Genomic DNA, 21,700 nt, shown 5'->3' on the forward strand with positions numbered 1-21,700 from the left:
AGGAGAATGGTACTCGAGGGGAACCAGCATGGGGGCTGAGTGCTCTATACTGGAGAGGGGGAAAGACTTAAAGGCAGCCCAGACAGATGATGAGAACAGGGCCCAGAAGGCAGACTGAAGAAAAGCCCATGAAACGTGGAAGACCTTTTTGTTTGTTGAGACTTTTTTAGTTGGTTTGTGACGTGGCTGGAGGGCCAACCCCCATCTCCAGCACTGGCCCATACTTGTGGAGTTTATTAAGGAGTCCAGAGAAGTTGAGGCACGGTGCTGCAGAGCCATCTCTGGCCCCAAAGGGGTGCTTGGGAGATGGCTGACCCTGTCACATGGCAGTTAGATGCCTAAATCTCCCTTGTGAATACCACCCCAAGAGAATTAGATCTGCTGAGCTTAATTTGTGGAAACTTCACATCTCAGTGTATGAACCTGGGGTAGTCTGCTTCCTAAATCTTTTCTCTATCAGATACCACAATGTCACAGCTCTGCGATTACTCTGGTTTATTGTTGCTCCAGATAAGTGGAAATAACGAATGTCATGAAGAGGGTATCTACATACCAACCCAGAACCTGATACTCTCAATCTCATATCATGATCCTTCTCAGCTCGGTTGTTGTAGCCTTTGTGTTGGAAGTGCAAAGGAATTGCTAGACCACTGCAGTTTGTGTTTATCCGTCTGCAACAAAATCTCTTAGAAATTGCATGACAGAATTTTTCCCTGGGCATGTGCTGATCGGGATCCACTTGGGTTATTACATTCAGCACATGAGTTAGATCTTGCATTCTTTTCCCCTTGCATCACAGAAGCAGCTGCATTTTATTGCTGGGTAAAGTGTCTTCTATTTTTATAAGATCAAATCCCAAGGTTCTTCTTTCAATTTTAGTCAGCCCCAGGAATTTGAGTATGGCTTTAGTAAAATTTGAGTAGGCTTCAAGATTTAGCTCAGGATTAATATTTTGCATTTATTTAGCAGCTTGCATATCAGGATATCAAAAAAAATTATAAGCATGTATTAATTAAGCCTCACTATGTGGTAAGGAAGTATAATTATCCCTCTTCTGCAGATGGGGCACAGAAATGACCTGCTCCCTCCCAAGGTCACAAATAATGTATGTGAATGAAGTATTATCTGTTCCACTGAGGCTGAGCAATATGACCAAGCCCTCTGGACTAACCCCCATTAGTGCTGCCTACCAAGCCTTTTTGCTGTTTGTGCATATACATGTACTGTAGGGTATTAATAACACTTAGCTCTACTCTGGCACTTTCTCTGTTCCTAGTGCTTTACGCATATTTATTAATTGACCGAGAGAAGCAAGACACGACACTCAACTTGATGGCATTTCTCTGTCTGATAACTTCTGAACACCAAAGCTAATCAATGCCAAAATTTCATGGAATGTTCTAGGCATCAAAAGGCAGACATCTATTGATTTTTGTTGAAAATCTGAAAACTCAAAGATAGACAGAGACAAGCTCAGCTCCCCACACAGCAACAGCAGCTCCTCACTCAGGGTACTACATGGCACCCTGGACACTTCCACCTCTGCGCAGGAAGGAATCAGGCCAACCCTGTGGAGAAATATACTTCATTGCTTATGACAGGTTTCAGAGTAACAGCCGTGTTAGTCTGTATTCGCAAAAAGAAAAGGAGTACTTGTGGCACCTTAGAGACTAACCAATTTATTTGAGCATAAGCTTTCATGAGCTACAGCTCACTTCATCAGATGCATACTACATGCCTCCAGCTTTCATACCACAGGATTGTGTTGTGTGGTCGGGGTGAAAGCTGGAGGCATGTAGTATGCATCTGATGAAGTGAGCTGTAGCTCATGAAAGCTTATGCTCAAATAAATTGGTTAGTCTCTAAGGTGCCACAAGTACTCCTTTTCATTGCTTATGTAAGCTGAGCTGTAGATCTCTGCTTCATCTTTACACACACCCATGGCTCCAGGTTTCTGCTTCTCCCTCCCTGACCCCCATTCCATTCCAGGTCCCTGCTTCCCCACTCCACACAACTTCCCTTCCCTCTGGGTCCCTTCTTCTTCTCCACTTCCATTCCCCCACTTTCCAGATCCCTGCTTCCCAAATCAGTCACCCCACCCCAACCCTTCCCCGCCTCACTTTCCGGGTCTCTGATTTCTCTTCCCTACTCTGCTGTCCCTACCCCCACTTTCCTCCCCAAATCCTCCCTCTAATGCTTTCAGTTGGGGATGGGTGGAACCAGGGACCCAAACAGGGGTGGGCGTACAGTATGGAGAGGAAAGCAAGGGCCCAAAAGGAAAGGGAAGCAGGGACCTGGAATTGGGGGGAATTCAGCTTAGCCTATAAAAGCAATGAAGTGTGTGACCCTCTAGAAAAAAGGACACATACACACACAGAACCCGTGGCATAGAGGGAAAATGGGGGGCACACAGAGTTCCTGGCATGGGGGAGGGGGGGTTGGAGGAATGAGACGGGAGAGGTTGCAGGAAGTCCCTGAAATGGAGCGGGGTGGGAAGGTGGCACACACAGAGCTTTGGGGGGAGAATGGAGGGATGCAAGAAGCTCATGTTGTGCACAATGAGCTCTGCTGACAGAAGCAACAAAGATTACAACCCTCTAGTTAAATTTCACAGCAACCTTATGTGGTAAGTAGTTAGAATTATCCCTGTTTTACAGATAAGGATGCTGAGGCAGAGAGGTTAAGTGACATGTCTGTAGCCACAGAGGCAGTCTATGCCAGAATTAAAGATTTCCTAATTTCCAATACTGTGGTTCTAAGCTCTTGCCCCTTCACTACCCCTCCACAACTACCTTCCAAGGAGGGTGTTATACAATTGCCTGAATTAGAGGATCTTTCTTTTAAAGGGAAGATTTAAGGTTCTTGTTCATATCCCCAGTGACTGGGTTACAAAATTTCTGTCTGAACAGAAAAGACAGGACCATCTTTTGTTTTAAACCTCAGTCTTATCTACTGAATGCAAAAATAAACAAACAAACAAACAAACAAACAAACAAACTCCCAAGGCAGGGGATCTTTAAAAGTATAAACACCTGTACAAGAATACTCTTCTGCCTGATTTTATCAGAAACTCGATGTAGAACAGTCAACTTAAGTGACTGGAACAACTGTTTTCGCTCTGTTGCTTATCTTCCAGTAAAGAAAGACCAGGTGGGTGAGGTAATAGCTTTTAGTGGACCAACTTCTGTTGATGAAAGAGACAAGCTTTCAAGCTACACAGAGCTCTTCTTTAGGTCTGGGAAAGGTACCCTAAGTGTCACAGCTAAATGCAAGATGTGACAAAGTAGGAATGTTCTTAATGTTTTCTCTGAATACTGTTTTCTCTGAATACTGGGTGCCTCAGGTGGTGGGATAAGCTGTGTGATTGTTGTAGAGCCCTAGAGGGCCAGTGTGATGCTGTCCGCACAGAGAATGGTCGACACCTGGTCTCCTGGCAACTGGTGGCCTGGGCCCCTCCTCTGCAAAGGTGCCAACTGAAGGTGTTAGAGAACAAAGAGATCAGGTGACCTCCTGGCCTGGGAAAGAGACAAAGGCCAGAGGAGGGGTGGGGGAGTTTCAGTTTGGAGCTGGCTGGGGAAATGGAGGGAGGCCCAGATGGGGCTCTGGCCTCCCTGCCCCCACAAGACCGACCTGACTGAGTGGTCCTGTTCTCTGTACCTACAAGCTCTGTTTTAGACCGTGTTCCTGTCGTCTAATAAACCTTCTGTTTTACTGGCTGGCTGAGAGTCACGTCTGACTGCGGAATTGGGGCGCAGGGCCCCCTGGCTTCCCCAGGAACCCCGCCTGTGCGGACTCACTGTGGGAAGCACACAGTGTGAAAAGGGGATGCTGAATACTCCAAGGTCAAACCCAGGAAGTTCAAAGCTGTGTAAGCCTCTTGCCCTGGAGACAGAGAGGAGGCTCCCCCAGAGTCCTGACTGGCTTCGTATGGAGTAGTTCCAGAGCATCGCCCAGAGACTCCGTGACACAAGGTCGAACAGATCATGTAGCATAAGTACTTAGTACATATTCTAAGTGACCACGCAAGGTGAAGTGGCCTTATAAGGCATAGCAAGAAGCTATATCGACACTAATGTAATGACTTCAAACTCACCTTGATCATATGGATGCAGTTAATGGCTGAGCCGCCATTAACACACAATACGTTGGGAAAGATGTTGGCATCAGTGAAGGCTGCACTCATGTCATTACACTTGGCCTGTTCTTGTTCAGAGACAGTGCACCACCTCATATGCTGCAGGCTCAGAGCTGAAACAAAGTACCAAGGGAAAACTCTGTTAACAAACACTGCCTTTATAACTGCGCTCCCTGCATACTGATTACAGAAGAGCCAGACCACAGAAATTCATGGCCTGTTCAAAGCTATGGCCTTAGGGCCCACTCCTGTTTTCATTCAAATCAATGAGAGTTTTGCCATTGACGTAAATGGGAGCAGGATTGGGTCCATCTCTCATATTGTCACATGCTGATATAGGCGCTGCATGCACGACAAAGCAAATAAGTGCATACAAAGAACCCACACCACCTATGAAAATGATACAACCTTGATTCCTCTGTATTTTATTTATTCAATCTCCACAGTTCCCTTAGTTGTGTGGCAAAAAGTTGAGCTTTGATGTAGCTAGCACTGTCCTACTCTGAGTACCTTCTAGGATTTGTTAACCTGAAATTGCTAGAGATATTGTAAATTATCAGCAGTAAAATCCAGTCACTTAAGACATGGTGTCTTGGGTTTATCTAACTTTTTATTATCATGAAGAAAAGAAATATCTATTTAAACTACATACATAGCAAGAGTAGTAATATTTAGAGTGAAGCATTTGACCTGAGAGCTGTTGAATTCATCTGTCTGTAGAATCACTATGAATCTGGGGCACACTCAGAAGGTTTTATCCGCAACCTTAAGAGCTGGAATAATTGTTTAAAATTACACTGTGCAGCAAATGGCTCCTATAGAGAAGTCCCAATCTAGCATAGCACTATGTACTGGCTTGGGTCAAGCCCAGTTCCTTTAGCAGCTTAAACAAGCAAACAAACAAACAAACAATCCCTGATGCTCAGAGACCATGGCATAAGAATTGGAAGAGAGTAGAAGAGAAAAGTTGCCGACATGATACTGGACCGAAAGAGGTCCTCTCCCCAGTCACTCAATGAGATATACAAATAAATACATGGGAACAGGTCAGACATGGTAGATTTCAGTTACCAATGAAGGAAACTGATCTGGCTATCTAAACTGTACCTGCTAGCTAAACTGTAACACTTGTTTGGGTAAACAGATATTTGCATATGTAACTTGGGTAACTGTACATACAAACGAGCATATCAACTAATCAGTAGCTACAACCAGGTTTTGTACATGTAGCTGGCCTATGTGCCTTATTCACAAATGAAAATTCAATACACACTTTTACAATTTTGACTTTTTATGGACCCGGGTCAGGATTTGCTCTTATTCGCTTGCTACTTGAGGCTTCCTCCCTTTTAGCCTCTCTCCAAACCTAATATAGCTTGTACTCATCCACAGTGGCTGTACGGTTTATAGTCTGTATCAGACTTTGCTGCCTTTGTTGAGACTATCCCACCAGCACTCAACAGGCCAGGGCTATGACAAATTTTCCAGTTTGAAAAACTCTGGGTGCTGCAAATCTAACAACCTCACTAATCCTATAAACTTTGCTTTGCACTGCACCAGTTACTAAGACAGAGAGCCTGATGTTACTTACATCACTGTAACTCAGGAATAACTCTAGTGATGTCAGTAGTCTAAAACCAGTGATGACAGTGATTTTACTAAAAAGAAAAGGAGTACTTGTGGCACCTTAGAGACTAACCAATTTATTTGAGCATAAGCTTTCGTGAGCTACAGCTCACTTCATCGGATGCATAAACTGGAAAATACAATGAGGACGTTTTTATACACACAGACCATGAGGGAAAAAAAAAGTGAGGATGTTATTATATACACAGACCATGAAAAAATGGGTGTTTATCACTACAAAAGGTTTTCTCTCCCCCCAACCCACTTTCCTGCTGGTACTAGCTTATCTAAAGTGATCACTCTCCTTACAATGTGTATGATAATCAAGGTGGGCCATTTCCAGCACAAATCCAGGGTTTAACAAGAACATTTGAGGAACGGGGGGAGGGAGGAATAAACAAGGGGAAATAGGTTACTTTTTATAATGACTCAACCAGTCCCAGTCTCTATTCAAGCCTAAGTTAATTGTATCCAATTTGCAAATTAATTCCAATTCAGCAGTCTCTCGTTGGAGTCTGTTTCTGAAGTTTTTCTGTTGTAATATCGCAACTTTCATGTCTGTAATCACGTGACCAGAGAGATTGAAGTGTTCTCCGACTGGTTTATGAATGTTATAATTCTTCACATCTGATTTGTGTCCATTTATTCTTTTACGTAGAGACTGTCCAGTTCGACCAATGTACATGGCAAAAGGGCATTGCTGGCACATGATGGCATATATCACATTGGTAGATGTGCAGGTGAACGAGCCTCTGATAGTGTGACTGATGTTATTAGGCCCTGTGATGGTGTCCCCTGAATAGATATGTGGGCACAGTTAGCAACGGGCTTTGTTGCAAGGATAGGTTCCTGGGTTAGTGGTTCTGTTGTGTGGTATGTGGTTGCTGGTGAGTATTCACTTCAGGTTGAGGGGGGCTCTCTGTAGGCAAGGACTGGCCTGTCTCCCAAGATTTGTGAGAGTGATGGGTCATCCTTCAGGATAGGTTGTAGATCCTTGATAATGCGTTGGAGGGATTTTAGTTGGGGGCTGAAGGTGACGGCTAGTGGTGTTCTGTTATTTTCTTTGTTAGGCCTGTCCTGCAGTAGGTGATTTCTGGGAACTCTTCTGGCTCTATCAATCTGTTTCTTCACTTCCACAGGTAAGTATTGTAGTTGTAAGAATGCTTGATAGAGTTCTTGTAGGTATTTGTCTCTGTCTGAGGGGTTGGAGCAAATGCGGTTGTATCGTAGAGCTTGACTGTAGATAATGGATCGTGTGGTGTGGTCAGGGTGAAAGCTGGAGGCATGTAGGTAGGAATAGCAGTCAGTAGGTTTCCGGTATAGGGTGGTGTTTATGTGACCATCGCTTATTAGCACTGTAGTGTCCAGGAAGCGGATCTCTTGTGTGGACTAGTCCAGGCTGAGGTTGATGGTGGATGGAAATTTTTGAAATCATGGTGGAATTCCTCAAGGGCTTCTTTTCCATGGGTCCAGATGATGACGATGTCATCAATATAGCGCAAGTAGAGTAGGGGCGTTAGGGGACGAGAGCTGAGGAAGCGTTGTTCTAAGTCAGCCATAAAAATGTTGGCATACTGCGGGGCCATGCGGGTACCCATAGCAGTGCCGCTGATCTGAAGGTATACATTGTCTCCAAATGTTAAATAGTTATGGGTGAGGACAAAGTCATAAAGTTCAGCCTCCAGGTTTGCCGTGACATTATCGGGGATAGTGTTCCTGATGGCTTGTAGTCCATCTTTGTGTGGAATGTTGCTGTAGAGGGCTTCTACATCCATAGTGGCCAGGATCGTGTTTTCAGGAAGATCACTGATGGATTGTAGTTTCCTCAGGAAGTCAGTGATGTCTCGAAGGTAGCTGGGAGTGCTGGTAGCGTAGGGCCTGAGGAGGGAGTCTACATAGCCAGACAATCCTGCTGTCAGGATGCCAATGCCTGAGATGATGGGGCGCCCAGGATTTCCAGGTTTATCGATCTTGGGTAGTAGACAGAATATCCCAGGTCGGAGTTCTAGGGGTGTGTCTGTGCGGATTTGATCTTGTGATTTTTCTAGGAGTTTCTTGAGCTTGAAATGCTGTAGTTTCTTTTGGTAACCCTCAGTGGGATCAGAGGGTAATGGTTTGTAGAAAGTGGTGTTGGAGAGCTGCCGAGCAGCCTCTTGTTCATATTCCGACCTATTCATGATGACAACAGCACCTTCTTTGTCAGCCTTTTTGATTATGATGTCAGAGTTGTTTCTGAGGCTGTGGATGGCATTGTGTTCTGCACGGCTGAGGTTGTGGGGCAAGTGATGCTGCTTTTCCACAATTTCAGCCCGTGCACGTCGGCGGAAGCACTCTATGTAGAAGTCCAGTCTGCCGTCTCGACCTTCAGGAAGAGTCCACCTAGAATCCTGCTTTTTGTAGTGTTGGTAGGGAGGTCTCTGTGGATTAGTATGTTGTTCAGAGGTGTGTTGGAAATATTCCTTGAGTCGGAGACGTCGAAAATAGGATTCTAGGTCACCACAGAACTGTGTCATGTTCGTGGGGGTCACGCGATTACAGACATGAAGTTGCGATATTACAACAGAAAAACTTCAGAAACGGACTCCAACGAGAGACTGCTGAATTGGAATTAATTTGCAAATTGGATACAATTAACTTAGGCTTGTATAGAGATTGGGAGTGGTTGAATTATTATAAAAAGTAACCTGTTTCCCCTTGTTTATTCCTTCCCCCCCGTTCCTCAGACGTTCTTGTTAAACCCTGGATTTGTGCTGGAAATGGCCCACCTTGATTATCATACACATGGTAAGGAGAGTGATCACTTTAGATAAGCTAGTACCAGCAGGAGAGTGGGGTGGGGGGAGAGAAAACCTTTTGTAGTGATAAACACCCATTTTTTCATGGTCTGTGTGTATAATAACATCCTCACTTTTTTTTTTCCTCATGGTCTGTGTGTATAAAAATGTCCTCACTGTATTTTCCAGTTTATGCATCCGATGAAGTGAGCTGTAGCTCACGAAAGCTTATGCTCAAATAAATTGGTTAGTCTCTAAGGTGCCACAAGTACTCCTTTTCTTTTTGCGACTAGAGACTAAAACGGCTGTTACTCTGAAACCAGTGATTTTTCTAAGTCACTAGAAAAAAAGACCCAGAAACTTGACATTTCTCAACCAATTTTCAGACCAACATGCATTACTGAAGAGAGAAGCAAGCTTCTCACTAGGCCACTAAGCTATAGGAGGTCTGAGACCCTAAGAACATAAGAATGGCCATACTGGGTCAGACCAACGGTCCATCTAGACCAGTAGCCTGTTTTCTGACCGTGGCCAATGCCAGGTGCTTCAGAGGAAATGAACAGAAGACTTAGTAGAAAAGATAAGGCGTCCTGTAGTGGGACAGTTTGGTTTGTGTTAGGTGATCAGGCAGTTCATGGATGCTCAGGGATACATATTGTCTTCTTTATTATTCCATTTACAAGTTCACAATAATAATTTTCCTTCTTGTAGTGTGGGGCTCAAAACTGGACACAGTACTCCAGATGAGGCCTCACCAATGTCGAATAGAGGGGAACGATCACGTCCCTGAATCTGCTGGCAGTGCCCCTACTTATACATCCCAAAATGCCATTGGCCTTCTTGGCAACAAGGGCACACTGTTGACTTTCATCCAGTTTCTCGTCCACTGTAACCCCTAGGTCCTTTTCTGCAGAACTGCTGCCGAGCCATTCGGTCCCTAGTCTGTAGAGGTGCATTGGATTCTTCCGTCCTAAGTGCAGGACTCTGCACTTGTCCCTGTTGAACCTCATCAGATTTCTTTTGGCCCAATCCTCCAATTTGTCTAGGTCCCTCTGTACCCTATCCCTACCCTCCAGCGTATCTACCACTCCTCCCAGTTTAGTGTCATCTGCAGACTTGCTGAGGGCGCAATCCACACCATCCTCCAGATCATTAATGAAGATATTGAATAAAACCGGCCCCAGGACCGACCCTTTGGGCACTCTGCTTGATACAGGCTGCCAACTAGACATGGAGCCATTGATCACTACCCGTTGAGCCCGACAATCTAGCCAATTTTCTACCCACCTTATAGTGCATTCATTCAACCCATACTTCTTTAACTTGCTGACAAGAATACTGTGGGAGACAGTGTCAAAAGCTTTGCTAAAGTCAAGGAACACCACGTCCACCGCTTTCCCTTCATCCACAGAACCAGTTATCTCGTCATGGAAGGCAATTAGATTAGTCAGGCACGACTTGCCCTTGGTGAATCCATGCTGACTGTTCCTGATCACTTTCCTCTCCTCTAAGTGCTTCAGAATTGATTCCTTGAGGACCTGCTCCATGATTTTTCCAAGGACTGAGGTGAGGCTGACTGGCCTGTAGTTCCCAGGATCCTCCTTCTTCCCTTTTTTAAAGATGGGCACTACATTAGCCTTTTTCCAGTCATCCGGGACTTCCCCGGATCGCCATGAGTTTTCAAAGATAATGGCCAATGGCTCTGCAATCACATCCGCCAACTCCTTTAGCACTCTCGGATGCAACGCACCTAGCACCCATGGACTTGTGCTCGTCCAGCTTTTCTAAATAGTCCCGAATCACTTCTTTCTCCACAGAGGGCTGGTCATCTCCTCCCCATGCTGTGCTGCCCAGTGCAGTAGTCTGGGAGCTGACCTTGTTCGTGAAGACAGAGGCAAAAAAAGCATTGAGTACATTAGCTTTTTCCACATCCTCTGTCACTAGGTTGCCTCCCTCATTCAGGGGGCCCACACTTTCCTTGACTTTCTTGTAGTTGCCAACATACCTGAAGAAACCCTTCTTGTTACTCTTAACATCTCTTGCTAGCTGCAACTCCAGGTGTGATTTGGCCTTCCTGATTTCACTCCTGCATCCCCGAGCAATATTTTTATACTCATCCCTGGTCATTTGTCCAATCTTCCACCTCTTGTAAGCTTCTTTTTTGTGTTTAAGATCTGCAAGGATTTCACTGTGAAGCCAAGCTGGCCGCCTGCCATATTTACTATTCTTTCTACACATCGGGATGGTTTGCCCCTGTAACCTCAATAAGGATTCTTTAAAATACAGCCAGCTCTTCTGGACTCCTTTCCCCCTCATGTTTTTCTCCCGGGGGATCTTGCCCATCAGTTCTCTGCGGGAGTTAAAGTCTGCTTTTCTGAAGTCCAGGGTCCGTATTTTGCTTCTTTCCTTTCCTCCTTGTGTCAGGATCCTGAACTCGACCATCTTATGGTCACTGCCTCCCAGGTTTCCATCCACTTTTGGTTCCCCTACTAATTCTTCCCGGTTTGTGAGCAGCAGGTCAAGAAGAGCTCTGACCCTAGTTGGTTCCTCCAGCACTTGCACCAGGAAATTGTCCCCTACCCTTTCCAAAAACTTCTCTGGATTGTCTTTGCACCGCTGTATTACACATAAACAGAGCAGCAGATATCAGGGTGATTGAAGTCTCCCATGAGAACCAGGGCCTGCAATCTAGTAACTTCTGCGAGTTGCCGGAAGGAAGCCTCATCCACCTCATCCTCCTGGTCTGGTGGTCTATAGCAGACTCGCACCACAACGTCACGCTTGTTGCTCACACTTCTAAACTTAATCCAGAGACACTCAGGTTTTTCTGCAGTTTCATACCGGAGCTCTGAGCAGTCATACTGCTCCCTTACATACAGTGCTACTCCCCCACCTTTTCTGCCCTGCCTGTCTTCCTGAACAGCTTATATCCATCCATGACAGTACTCCAGTCACATATCCAATCCCTGTGTCTGACACAAGGGTCTGTGAAGATAAGGGTGCATTGGGCAAGGTGTATGATTACCTCTTACATTAATCTGTGAGATGATGCCAGTCAGCCTCACCTCAGTCCCTGGAAAAATCATGGAGCAGGTCCTCAAAGAATCAATCCTGAAGCACTTGCATGAGAGGAAAGTGATCAGGAACAGCCAGCATGGATTCACCAAGGGAAGGTCATGCCTGACTAATCTAATCGCCTTTTATGATGAGATTACTGGTTCTGTGGATGAAGGGAAAGCAGTGGATGTATTGTTTCTTGACTTTAGCAAAGCTTTTGACACGGTCTCCCATAGTATTCTTGTCAGCAAGTTAAGGAAGTATGGGCTGGATGAATGCACTATAAGGTGGGTAGAAAGCTGGCTAGATTGTCGGGCTCAACGGGTAGTGATCAATGGCTCCATGTCTAGTTGGCAGCCGGTATCAAGTGGAGTGCCCCAAGGGTCGGTCCTGGGGCCGGTTTTATTCAATATCTTCATAAATGATCTGGAGGATGGTGTGGATTGCACTCTCAGCAAATTTGCGGATGATACTAAACTGGGAGGAGTGGTAGATACGCTGGAGGGGAGGGATAGGATACAGAAGGACCTAGACCAATTGGAAGATTGGGCCAAAAGGAATCTGATGAGGTTCAATAAGGATAAGTGCAGGGTCCTGCACTTAGGACGGAAGAACCCAATGCACAGCTACAGACTAGGGACCGAATGGTTAGGCAGCAGTTCTGCGGAAAAGGACCTAGGGGTGACAGTGGACGAGAAGCTGGATATGAGTCAGCAGTGTGCCCTTGTTGCCAAGAAGGCCAATGGCATTTTGGGATGTATAAGTAGGGGCATAGCGAGCAGATCGAGGGACGTGATCGTTCCCCTCTATTCGACATTGGTGAGGCCTCATCTGGAGTACTGTGTCCAGTTTTGGGCCCCACACTTCAAGAAGGATGTGGATAAATTGGAGAGAGTCCAGCGAAGGGCAACAAAAATGATTAGGGGACTGGAACACATGAGTTATGAGGAGAGGCTGAGGGAGCTGGGATTGTTTCGCCTGCAGAAGAGAAGAATGAGGGGGGATTTGATAGCTGCTTTCAACTACCTGAAAGGGGGTTCCAAAGAGGATGGCTCTAGACTGTTCTCAATGGTAGCAGATGACAGAACGAGGAGTAATGGTCTCAAGTTGCAGTGGGGGAGGTTTAGATTGGATATTAGGAAAAACTTTTTCACTAAGAGGGTGGTGAAACACTGGAATGCGTTACCTAGGGAGGTGGTAGAATCTCCTTCCTTAGAGGTTTTTAAGGTCAGGCTTGACAAAGCCCTGGCTGGGATTATTTAACTGGGAATTGGTCCTGCTTTGAGCAGGGGGTTGGACTAGATGACCTTCTGGGGTCCCTTCCAACCCTGATATTCTATGATTCTATGATTCTATGAAAGATAAAAGGCCCCTGCCTAGCTCCACATTCTTCTAGCATGTGTAAACATAGAATCATCGAATATCAGGGTTGGAAGAGACCTCAGGAGGTCATCTAGTCCAACCCCCTGCTCAAAGGAGGACCAGCACCCACTAAATCATGCCAGCCAGGGCTTTGTCAAGCCAGGCCTTAAAAACCTCTAAGGAAGGAGATTCCACCACCTCCCTAGGTAACGCATTCCAGTGCTTCACCACGCTCCTAGTGAAATAATGAAATAGCATGAATCCACCTCTTTCTTCCTCACTCTGTTTACAGGGGCTTAACTGAAGTTTCTCTCTTGCCAAACTGCAGCTTTTCTCCCAGCATCTGGCCAGGTGCCTACTTGTAACAGAGGATGCCTTTTAGTCTGCCAGTGGGAGTTAACCTATTTGAGGTGGGGCTAGAAACATAGAGATGACTTGTGGTTTGAGTCCTCTGCTACAGCTGGCCAAGCATGCATTAAAACAGCAAGCTAGTCTCTGAACCCAAGTTTACTCAGTTTTCTGGTCTTCCACAGAAGTACACTAACTCTGAGGTGGTGGGGGCTAGTAACTTCTATTTGAAATACATTCCTGGGCCCTATGTTAGACAGACAGGTAAACAGCCGATTAACTCCTTTAGCAACAAAACAATACTAGGTTTGTGCAGTAGTGGTGTAAGATACTGCAACTTACACGTGTCAGGGGAATGTCTGGGGCCATTGATATTCTGTGGGACTTTCAACAAGAGCCATCTCAAAGAGGACTAAAACAAGATTATTTTACACATAAACGGAGCATCTTTCTTTCTGAAAGATTTCAAAGTGCTTGAGAAATAGCCATCCAGTAGGCATAAGAACAGTCAATGCACCTTTGAGCCCCTGAACATTCCAAGCAAAACTGTTTTTCTGCCCTGTGCTCATTGGCTGTTTGCTCCAACCCTACCTCTCCCTCTCCCCTCCCCTCCCCTCCAATCTCTTTACCACAAATTCACTCCACATTTTCCCCCTCCCATCACCCTCCCCTTCAGCTGATTCCCTCCTAAGTAAACCCACACACTCCTTCAAAAAAGAAAACAAATTTGTGGATGTAACATGGCATTTGCCACTACCTCATGTTCACTCTGTTTGTGTGTTCTACCCCTTCCTGCACCCTGTATCTGTCCTGTCTATTTAGACAATATTGTCTCTTTGTACTCTACCTCCTGTTTGTAGCCATCTGTTGCTGTTTCTTGTTTTATACTTAGATTGTAAGCTCTCTGGAGCAGGGACTGTATTTTTTTTCCTGTGTTTGTACAGCACCTAGCACAACGTGGCCCTGGTCCACAACTGGGGCTCCTAGGTACTACAATGACAAAAATAATAATAAAAAATGCAATCACCTCAGGGGTGAAGGAAAGGCAACACAAAGCATGGTACATAACAGAAAAGGTTGGGGATATTAGGGTATCATGGATCCACAGAATCTATGCTATGCCCCAGCTTTTAAACAGACCTTTGGAGGAAAAGTGTGCCAGATCCCCAAGGGGGTCCCACTTGTTCTTAAGTGTAGGTCAAGGGGTTTGCAACACTTCTGCAACTGAGCCTCTTGGTGCTAGCACTCCTGTTTCACACCCATGAGCTCTGCCCAGCAAGTCCAACTGAGATAGTCTCTGACCAAGACTCTTTTCACTCTTCAGGGAACAATACATCTCAGCAAGTATTGGCAGACACCAGGTAGCCTTTTTAAAACAGAGTAGAATTTATTAGTCAACTGGCATTTATTAGCATAGCGCAATAAAGGTTAAGACATAGTCCATTCTGACCAAGCCAGTATTCCACCTGGCCAAGCTACCATGGAATCCATTTTTGGCCCTTTCCATCTTTGTCAGTCCCACCTGAGAACTGCTGTCTCTTTCCAAAAGCCAACTCTAATCCCAGCCACCTGACACATTTCAGTCCATTGTCCAACACCTGCAGAACCATGCTGAATTCACATATTCCACCTGGCAGAGATTTCCGTGGGTACGTATCAGTTGTTCACTCGTTGGGTTTCCCATTGTCTTTGCGGTCCCTCCACCAATATGGGTCTATTTTAGCCAGTTTTTTAACAATCCATTCATTCCACTCTACACACTTACATAACACAACACCTCATGTTTCCTGCTCTTCCTCACGAGCAGCTTTTTAACGCTTCTGAACTCACTGAGTAGCAATGAGAAGTACAGAGGGAATCCAAGGCACATAACTCAGCTGCCTGTTTTCCCACCATATCCCTCCTTCCTTCAGAAATAAAGTGATTCTGAAATTATTTTAATTCTCTTTGTGCTGTATCATCTCACAGACTAGTCAACCCCAGACGTACCAAGTGGCCCAGTGAACTCTTCCCTCGAGATTACCAGGCACTTACCAGTGTGAAAGAAACAGAGATGACAAAATATGCCCTGGAAGTTCATGATGAGAGCTGCGTGTTCTCTGCTCCGTCTCCAGCCTTCAGAATTCCAGCAATCAATGCTTTTATAGTTTATTCTGGTCAGTCTGCTCCTCTTCAGACCACTCCCTGTTGGAAATCAAGTCCCTCACACTGCATAACAATTACTCTTTGTTACTCCAGCACATTCTAAAGGGAGAGGGAAAAAACTGCATCGTTTACATTAACTTCAGTCTTGAAAAGGAAATGCAAACTACAAATGCAAGAGTCCTGGGACACTGAAACAAATTATGACTTAAGCACCACCTGCTGGGTCAAATGGGTAATAACATGTCGATTATGGGTGTAGAGTGAGATTGTGAAATAAAGTGTCCAGGAATTTTTTTGTTTTGTTTTGAGCAGGTGCTATCAAGCTTTTTCCACATGGAGATCAGGAAGTGCACATTGATGCTGTTATGCCTTTCACTCAATATCACAGGCATAGTGGGCATGATTCACAAAATAACTTATGCCTACCTGCCACTTCAGGTGCCTAAATCCCAGAAGCAGGTCCCACTGGGATTCACAAAAACCCCACTAAGCTGCCTCCAAAAGCTCTAGCTACTTAACCTCCCTTGAGGCCTAAGTTTTTGCTTCTGTGCATGTGCACTGCTGCTCCCATCTAGGCATCCAGATGTCTAAGCCCCATTGTGATGCACAAACCCGAAGATTGCCATTCCTCTATCGCATCTATGGGGTCTGATCGGATATGTATGTGCAGAGCTTGACTACTGAATTAGGCCCTATGAGTGTGCACACAAAACAGCTGGGGTAGGGGCTCAGAAGGAGAATGACCTCCCTCATAAGTTTTACCCCGCGTTGCTGGGGTACTCACCTGGGAGACCCCCCCAGTTTAAGTCCCCCCTCCAGCAGAAAGGGAGCAGGTATTTGAACAGGGACCTACTATCACTTAGGAGGCCACTCTAACCACTGGGCTATGGGATATTCTGAGGTGGTAGGGAATCATAGAATATCAGAGTTGGAAGGGACCTCAGGAGATCATCTAGTCCAACCCCCTGCTCAAAGCAGGCACAATCCCCATTTTTTTTTTTTTGCCCCAGATCCCTAAACGGCCTCCTCAAGGATTGAACTCACAACCGTGGGTTTAGCAGGCCAATGCTCAAACCACTGAGCTATCCCCTCTCACTTCCTCAGTATCTCCTGTTGAAGCAGTTCCACTGTGGCATTAAATAATTACAGGTTTCAGAGTAACAGCCGTGTTAGTCTGTATTCGCAAAAAGAAAAGGAGTACTTGTGGCACCTTAGAGACTAACCAATTTATTTGAGCATAAGCTTTCGCGAGCTACAGCTCACTTCATCGGATGCATGCCGTGGAAACTGCAGCAGACTTTATTTATACACAGAGAATATGATAATTAGAGAGCCATTGGGCCAGAATAACTCTGTGAAGTGTGGTTAGAGAACTTAGCTATGTGGTGGGAGACCAAGGATCCAGGCCCCGCTTCCCGCGTTCTCATGACTCTTTAAATTATTTATCAGCAGTGGAACAGCTTCAACAGGAGAGATTGAGGGAGCCCCACATCAGCATAGCCTATAGCTCAGTGATTAGTGTATGCTCCTGAGATGTGGCAAATCCTTGTTCAACTCCTTTCTTCCCTCTTCTAGTAAGATGAGGGTGTCAAGGTTCCTCCCCCACTCCGAACTCTAGGGTACAGATGTGGGGACCTGCATGAAAAACCTCCTAAGCTTATCTTTACCAGCTTAGGTCAAAACTTCCCCAAGGTACAAAATATTACACCCGTTATCCTTGGACTGGCCGCTACCACCACCAAACTAATACTGGTTACTGGGGAAGAGCTGTTTGGACGCGTCCTTCCCCCCAAAATACTTCCCAAAACCTTGCACCCCACTTCCTGGACAAGGTTCGGTAAAAAGCCTCACCAATTTGCCTAGGTGACTACAGACCCAGACCCTTGGATCTTAAGAACAATGAACAATCCTCCCAACACTTGCACCCCCCCTTTCCTGGGAAATGTTGGATAAAAAGCCTCACCAATTTGCATAGGTGACCACAGACCCAAACCCTTGGATCTGAGAACGATGAAAAAGCATTCAGTGTTTTACAAGAAGACTTTTAATAAAAAATAGAAGTAAATAGAAATAAAGAAATCCCCCCTGTAAAATCAGGATGGTAGATATCTTACAGGGTAATTAGATTAAAAAACATAGAGAACCCCTCTAGGCAAAACCTTAAGTTACAAAAAAGATACACAGACAGAAATAGTTATTCTATTCAGCACAATTCTTTTCTCAGCCATTTAAAGAAATCATAATCTAACACATACCTAGCTAGATTACTTACTAAAAGTTCTAAGGCTCCATTCCTGGTCTATCCCTGGCAGAAACCAGCATACAGACAGACACAGACCCTTTGTTTCTCTCCCTCCTCCCAGCTTTTGAAAGTATCTTGTCTCCTCATTGGTCATTTTGGTCAGGTGCCAGCGAGGTTACCTTTAGCTTCTTAACCCTTTACAGGTGAGAGGAGCTTTCCCCTGGCCAGGAGGGATTTCAAAGGGGTTTACCCTTTCCTTTATATTTATGACAGAGGGCCTGAAACATAAGCCTTCGATCAGAGGCCCGGTATGAGGCCAGAACTACAGTAATGGTCAAGATTTTGCTAACCTAAAGGAAAGTTAAGCTGTGAGCCAGAGGCAGGCCTTGCTCACAGAAGTTGGCAAGAAGAAGGCTGCTAATTAGACATATACACATGCCTAAAGGTATCGAGTTCTAGTAAGATGAACATGTGCCAGGATGGCACCAGAACATCCCAGTACAAACACATTCCACAGAGATAATAAGGAACATGCTGACCCATCCTAATGACAGGGACAAAAGGATAATATGATGGATAGAGTTGTTTGTTCAAACCAACATGTACCAGGAGAGAGACAGCATCCTAACACGTACAGGGGTTGTACCTTAATGGGTCAGGAGTGATGTGTAACTTGTTTGTACCTGTGTATAAAAATGCATCCCTGAGTGGATATCTTTGTCTGGTCTAGGGGGCAGTGGTAAGACCCACCACTGACTGAGCTGGTCCATTGTCAGGGGGCACATATTTGTAGTATGTCCTGTACAGTCTGCGGGAAACTATTACTCTGCTTCATTTGGCAACAAATCTGTCCAGGTGCCTTCATACCTTATTAGAGTCTGTGGTCCTTGGGGTTTCTCTCAGGGTCTGCTGTGTCAGATATCTGCGCAGAGCTGGGGCAGCACACGGAGGGAACACATGCACGCATCCGACTGTTATCAACATTGGACAGAGCAGAGCACCACACTGGTGACGTCTGACAACACTGGTGACCCCGACCGCTGATCTAGTAAGTAAGCGAGCTGTCCGCTGTAGGGAATCCCCTTATCCCCTCCCATCAAACCTCCACAGAGTTTGATAACTCATGGCCCACTGGGTTGCTAGCAAAAGAGGTCCATGTGAATTAAAAAAAATATAGTGGGGAAGAAACATGTAATGAAATTTGTAAGGCTAGGGCAGAAACTGTAGCCTTGGAATGTAGAATACTGCAAACTATAACCCATGGCTGTTAAATGGTTAAGACAAAATGCCACAAAATTGACGGGGCGAGTAACAGAAACAAAGAAAGTGTTAAAAGAATCAGAAGATGCTACAAAGCCCTGGACTATTTTCACTCTCCTTGTGGGGTAGTAAGCAGTCCACAGACAGCAAGCACAGGAACATAATAAAACATTGAAAACAGCTGTAAGAAACCTGCAAAAAAGAGATGTGCTGTCCCCAGTTATAAATATTTGTGGTCAACAACAGGCTTCAGGTAGCTACCCTGAGCCTGAAGAATAGGCATAGAAATGGAAAAAGGTGGCCCTAGCAAAATTAAAAGATGAAACGGTGTCCACTGCATTGCAACCACCACTGTATGATAAAAGCCAGGTTCTGGTAAAACCTAAACCTAGATTGGTGCCTGTCAGAACAGGACAAGTAAGTGCACAAGAGGGGAAAGTAGCAAACAATACTGTCACTGAATTGGTAAATCAGATGAAGTTAAAAATGGAATGGTTCACAGAGCACATTAGGAGACAGGAGCTGGGATTCAATGGCAGGGTAGTAAATAAAAAAGAATTTCAAAGTGAAAAACCAAGATTAAGCAGGTTCCCTCCTATAATTAATATATTAACACATGGAGCTGCCCAAAAAACAGTTAATTGCAGCAAAAAAGGGCACTCCTGCAATCCATTTGGCATGCACACAAAAGCAACAGACACTGGGGGAACAAATTCAGGTTTTACAAGAGCAGGTAAACCCCCTCTCTCCTCTCAAAGCCAGGAGAAAAAACAGGGGCGTGGTTCTCAACTGCTTTGACCCACGGAACCACACTCGCACTCATATCTAAAAATATAACCTTCTTTCTAAAATATTTTTACATACTGCTTAAGTTTTTTCCTTTATATGCTTTCTCAGTTTGCTAAAGTCGCTGCTGCTGCTGTCTGTACTTTCAAATACCTTGATAGAGTTAATCTCTCTTGGCTCAGGTCTCACTACCTTCCTAGGTTGCTCTTCACCCTCCCCCCTCACTTTCGCTCTCTCTCTGTTTTAGAAGTTAAAAGTTATAGTTTTTACAGAAACCTCCAAAAGATAAAGGAATTGAAAACAGAACAACAACAACAACAAACAGAGAAAACAAGGTAAAAACTTTTACTTTAAATAAATCCAGTAGATTATTTTAACCCTTCAGGAATGCAACAGCTGGAATTACTCCTAACTTTTTTGAAAATATGGTTGCCAAGCTACAGAAATGCAGACTCTGCTTCTAATCCTAACCACTTGTTAGGATATAGAAAAGGAGTACTTGTGGCACCTTAGAGACTAACCAATTTATTTGAGCATAAGCTTTCGTGAGCTACAGCTCACTTCATCGGATGCATACCGTGGAAACTGCAGCAGACTTTATATATACACAGAGAATATGAAACAATACCTCCTCCCACCCCACTGTCCTGCTGGTAATAGCTTATCTAAAGTGATCATCAGGTGGGCCATTTCCAGCACAAATCCAGGTTTTCTCACCCTCCACCCCCCCACACAAATTCACTCTCCTGCTGGTGATAGCCCATCCAAAGTGACAACTCTTTACACAATGTGCATGACAATCAAGTTGGGCTATTTCCTGCACAAATCCAGGTTTTCTCACATCCCCCCCACCCCCATACACACACAAACTCACTCTCCTGCTGGTAATAGCTCATCCAAACTGACCACTCTCCAAGTTTAAATCCAAGTTAAACCAGAACATCTGGGGGGGGGGGGGGTAGGAAAAAACAAGAGGACACAGGCTACCTTGCATAATGACTTAGCCACTCCCAGTCTCTATTTAAGCCTAAATTAATAGTATCCAATTTGCAAATGAATTCCAATTCAGCAGTTTCTCGCTGGAGTCTGGATTTGAAGTTTTTTTGTTTTAAGATAGCGACCTTCATGTCTGTGATTGCGTGACCAGAGAGATTGAAGTGTTCTCCGACTGGTTTATGAATGTTATAATTCTTCACATCTGATTTGTGTCCATTTATTCTTTTACGTAGAGACTGTCCAGTTTGACCAATGTACATGGCAGAGGGGCATTGCTGGCACATGATGGCATATATCACATTGGTGGATGTGCAGGTGAACGAGCCTCTGATAGTGTGGCTGATGTTATTAGGCCCTGTGATGGTGTCCCCTGAATAGATATGTGGACACAGTTGGCAACGGGCTTTGTTGCAAGGATAAGTTCCTGGGTTAGTGGTTCTGTTGTGTGGTATGTGGTTGTTGGTGAGTATTTGCTTCAGGTTGCGGGGCTGTCTGTAGGCAAGGACTGGCCTGTCTCCCAAGATTTGTGAGAGTGCTGGATCATCCTTTAGGATAGGTTGTAGATCCTTAATAATGCGTTGGAGGGGTTTTAGTTGGGGGCTGAAGGTGACGGCCAAGTTGGACCCAACTATTGTTAGGATATAGATATTCAGGCCTGTCTGCAAAAGCCTATGCTCTAAGAATTTAGGTGTAGTCTTATCACTTGGCTAATCAGAGGTATAAAAAAGAAAGAATCAAAATCACTGTCTGCCAGTGTAAGGTCCTTCTCTTACTGTGACAGTCTGAGGCCCTGTTCTTAGGCTAAGGCCTTTGGCTAAGCAGCAGAGGCAACCATAAACTGGGAAGCGACCCGTCACATCTTCACATTGCAAACTAGTCACATTGAAAGAAAGTGCTATTTGGCTGTTAGGAATACAATCCTGTCCTGATAGTGCCTATCACCTCCAGAGAAAGGGAAGTGCATAGAAG

General features: G+C 45.0%; 1 protein-coding gene across 3 annotated transcripts in view; it reads right to left on the reverse strand.

The window, feature by feature from the left end:
• Positions 1–15,619, reverse strand: part of MELTF (melanotransferrin) — a 78,087-nt gene extending 62,468 nt beyond the window's left edge. The window contains exons 1-3 of one of the 3 annotated variants that reach the window (XM_073358915.1): positions 15,337–15,618; positions 14,443–14,668; positions 4,094–4,248 (exon numbers count right to left, since the gene is read on the reverse strand). In XM_073358915.1, coding sequence (XP_073215016.1) covers positions 4,094–4,231 — 138 coding nt within the window. In that variant the 5' untranslated portion in view covers positions 4,232–4,248; positions 14,443–14,668; positions 15,337–15,618. Of the gene's footprint in view, positions 1–4,093; positions 4,249–14,442; positions 14,669–15,336 lie in introns of all 3 variants that reach the window. The other 2 variants (XM_073358914.1, XM_073358916.1) reach the window with 2 other exon arrangements.
• Between the last annotated feature and the right edge of the window lie 6,081 nt (positions 15,620–21,700).

This window comes from Lepidochelys kempii, chromosome 9 (assembly GCF_965140265.1).
Source record: "Lepidochelys kempii isolate rLepKem1 chromosome 9, rLepKem1.hap2, whole genome shotgun sequence".
NCBI classification, from domain to species: Eukaryota; Metazoa; Chordata; order Testudines; family Cheloniidae; genus Lepidochelys; species Lepidochelys kempii.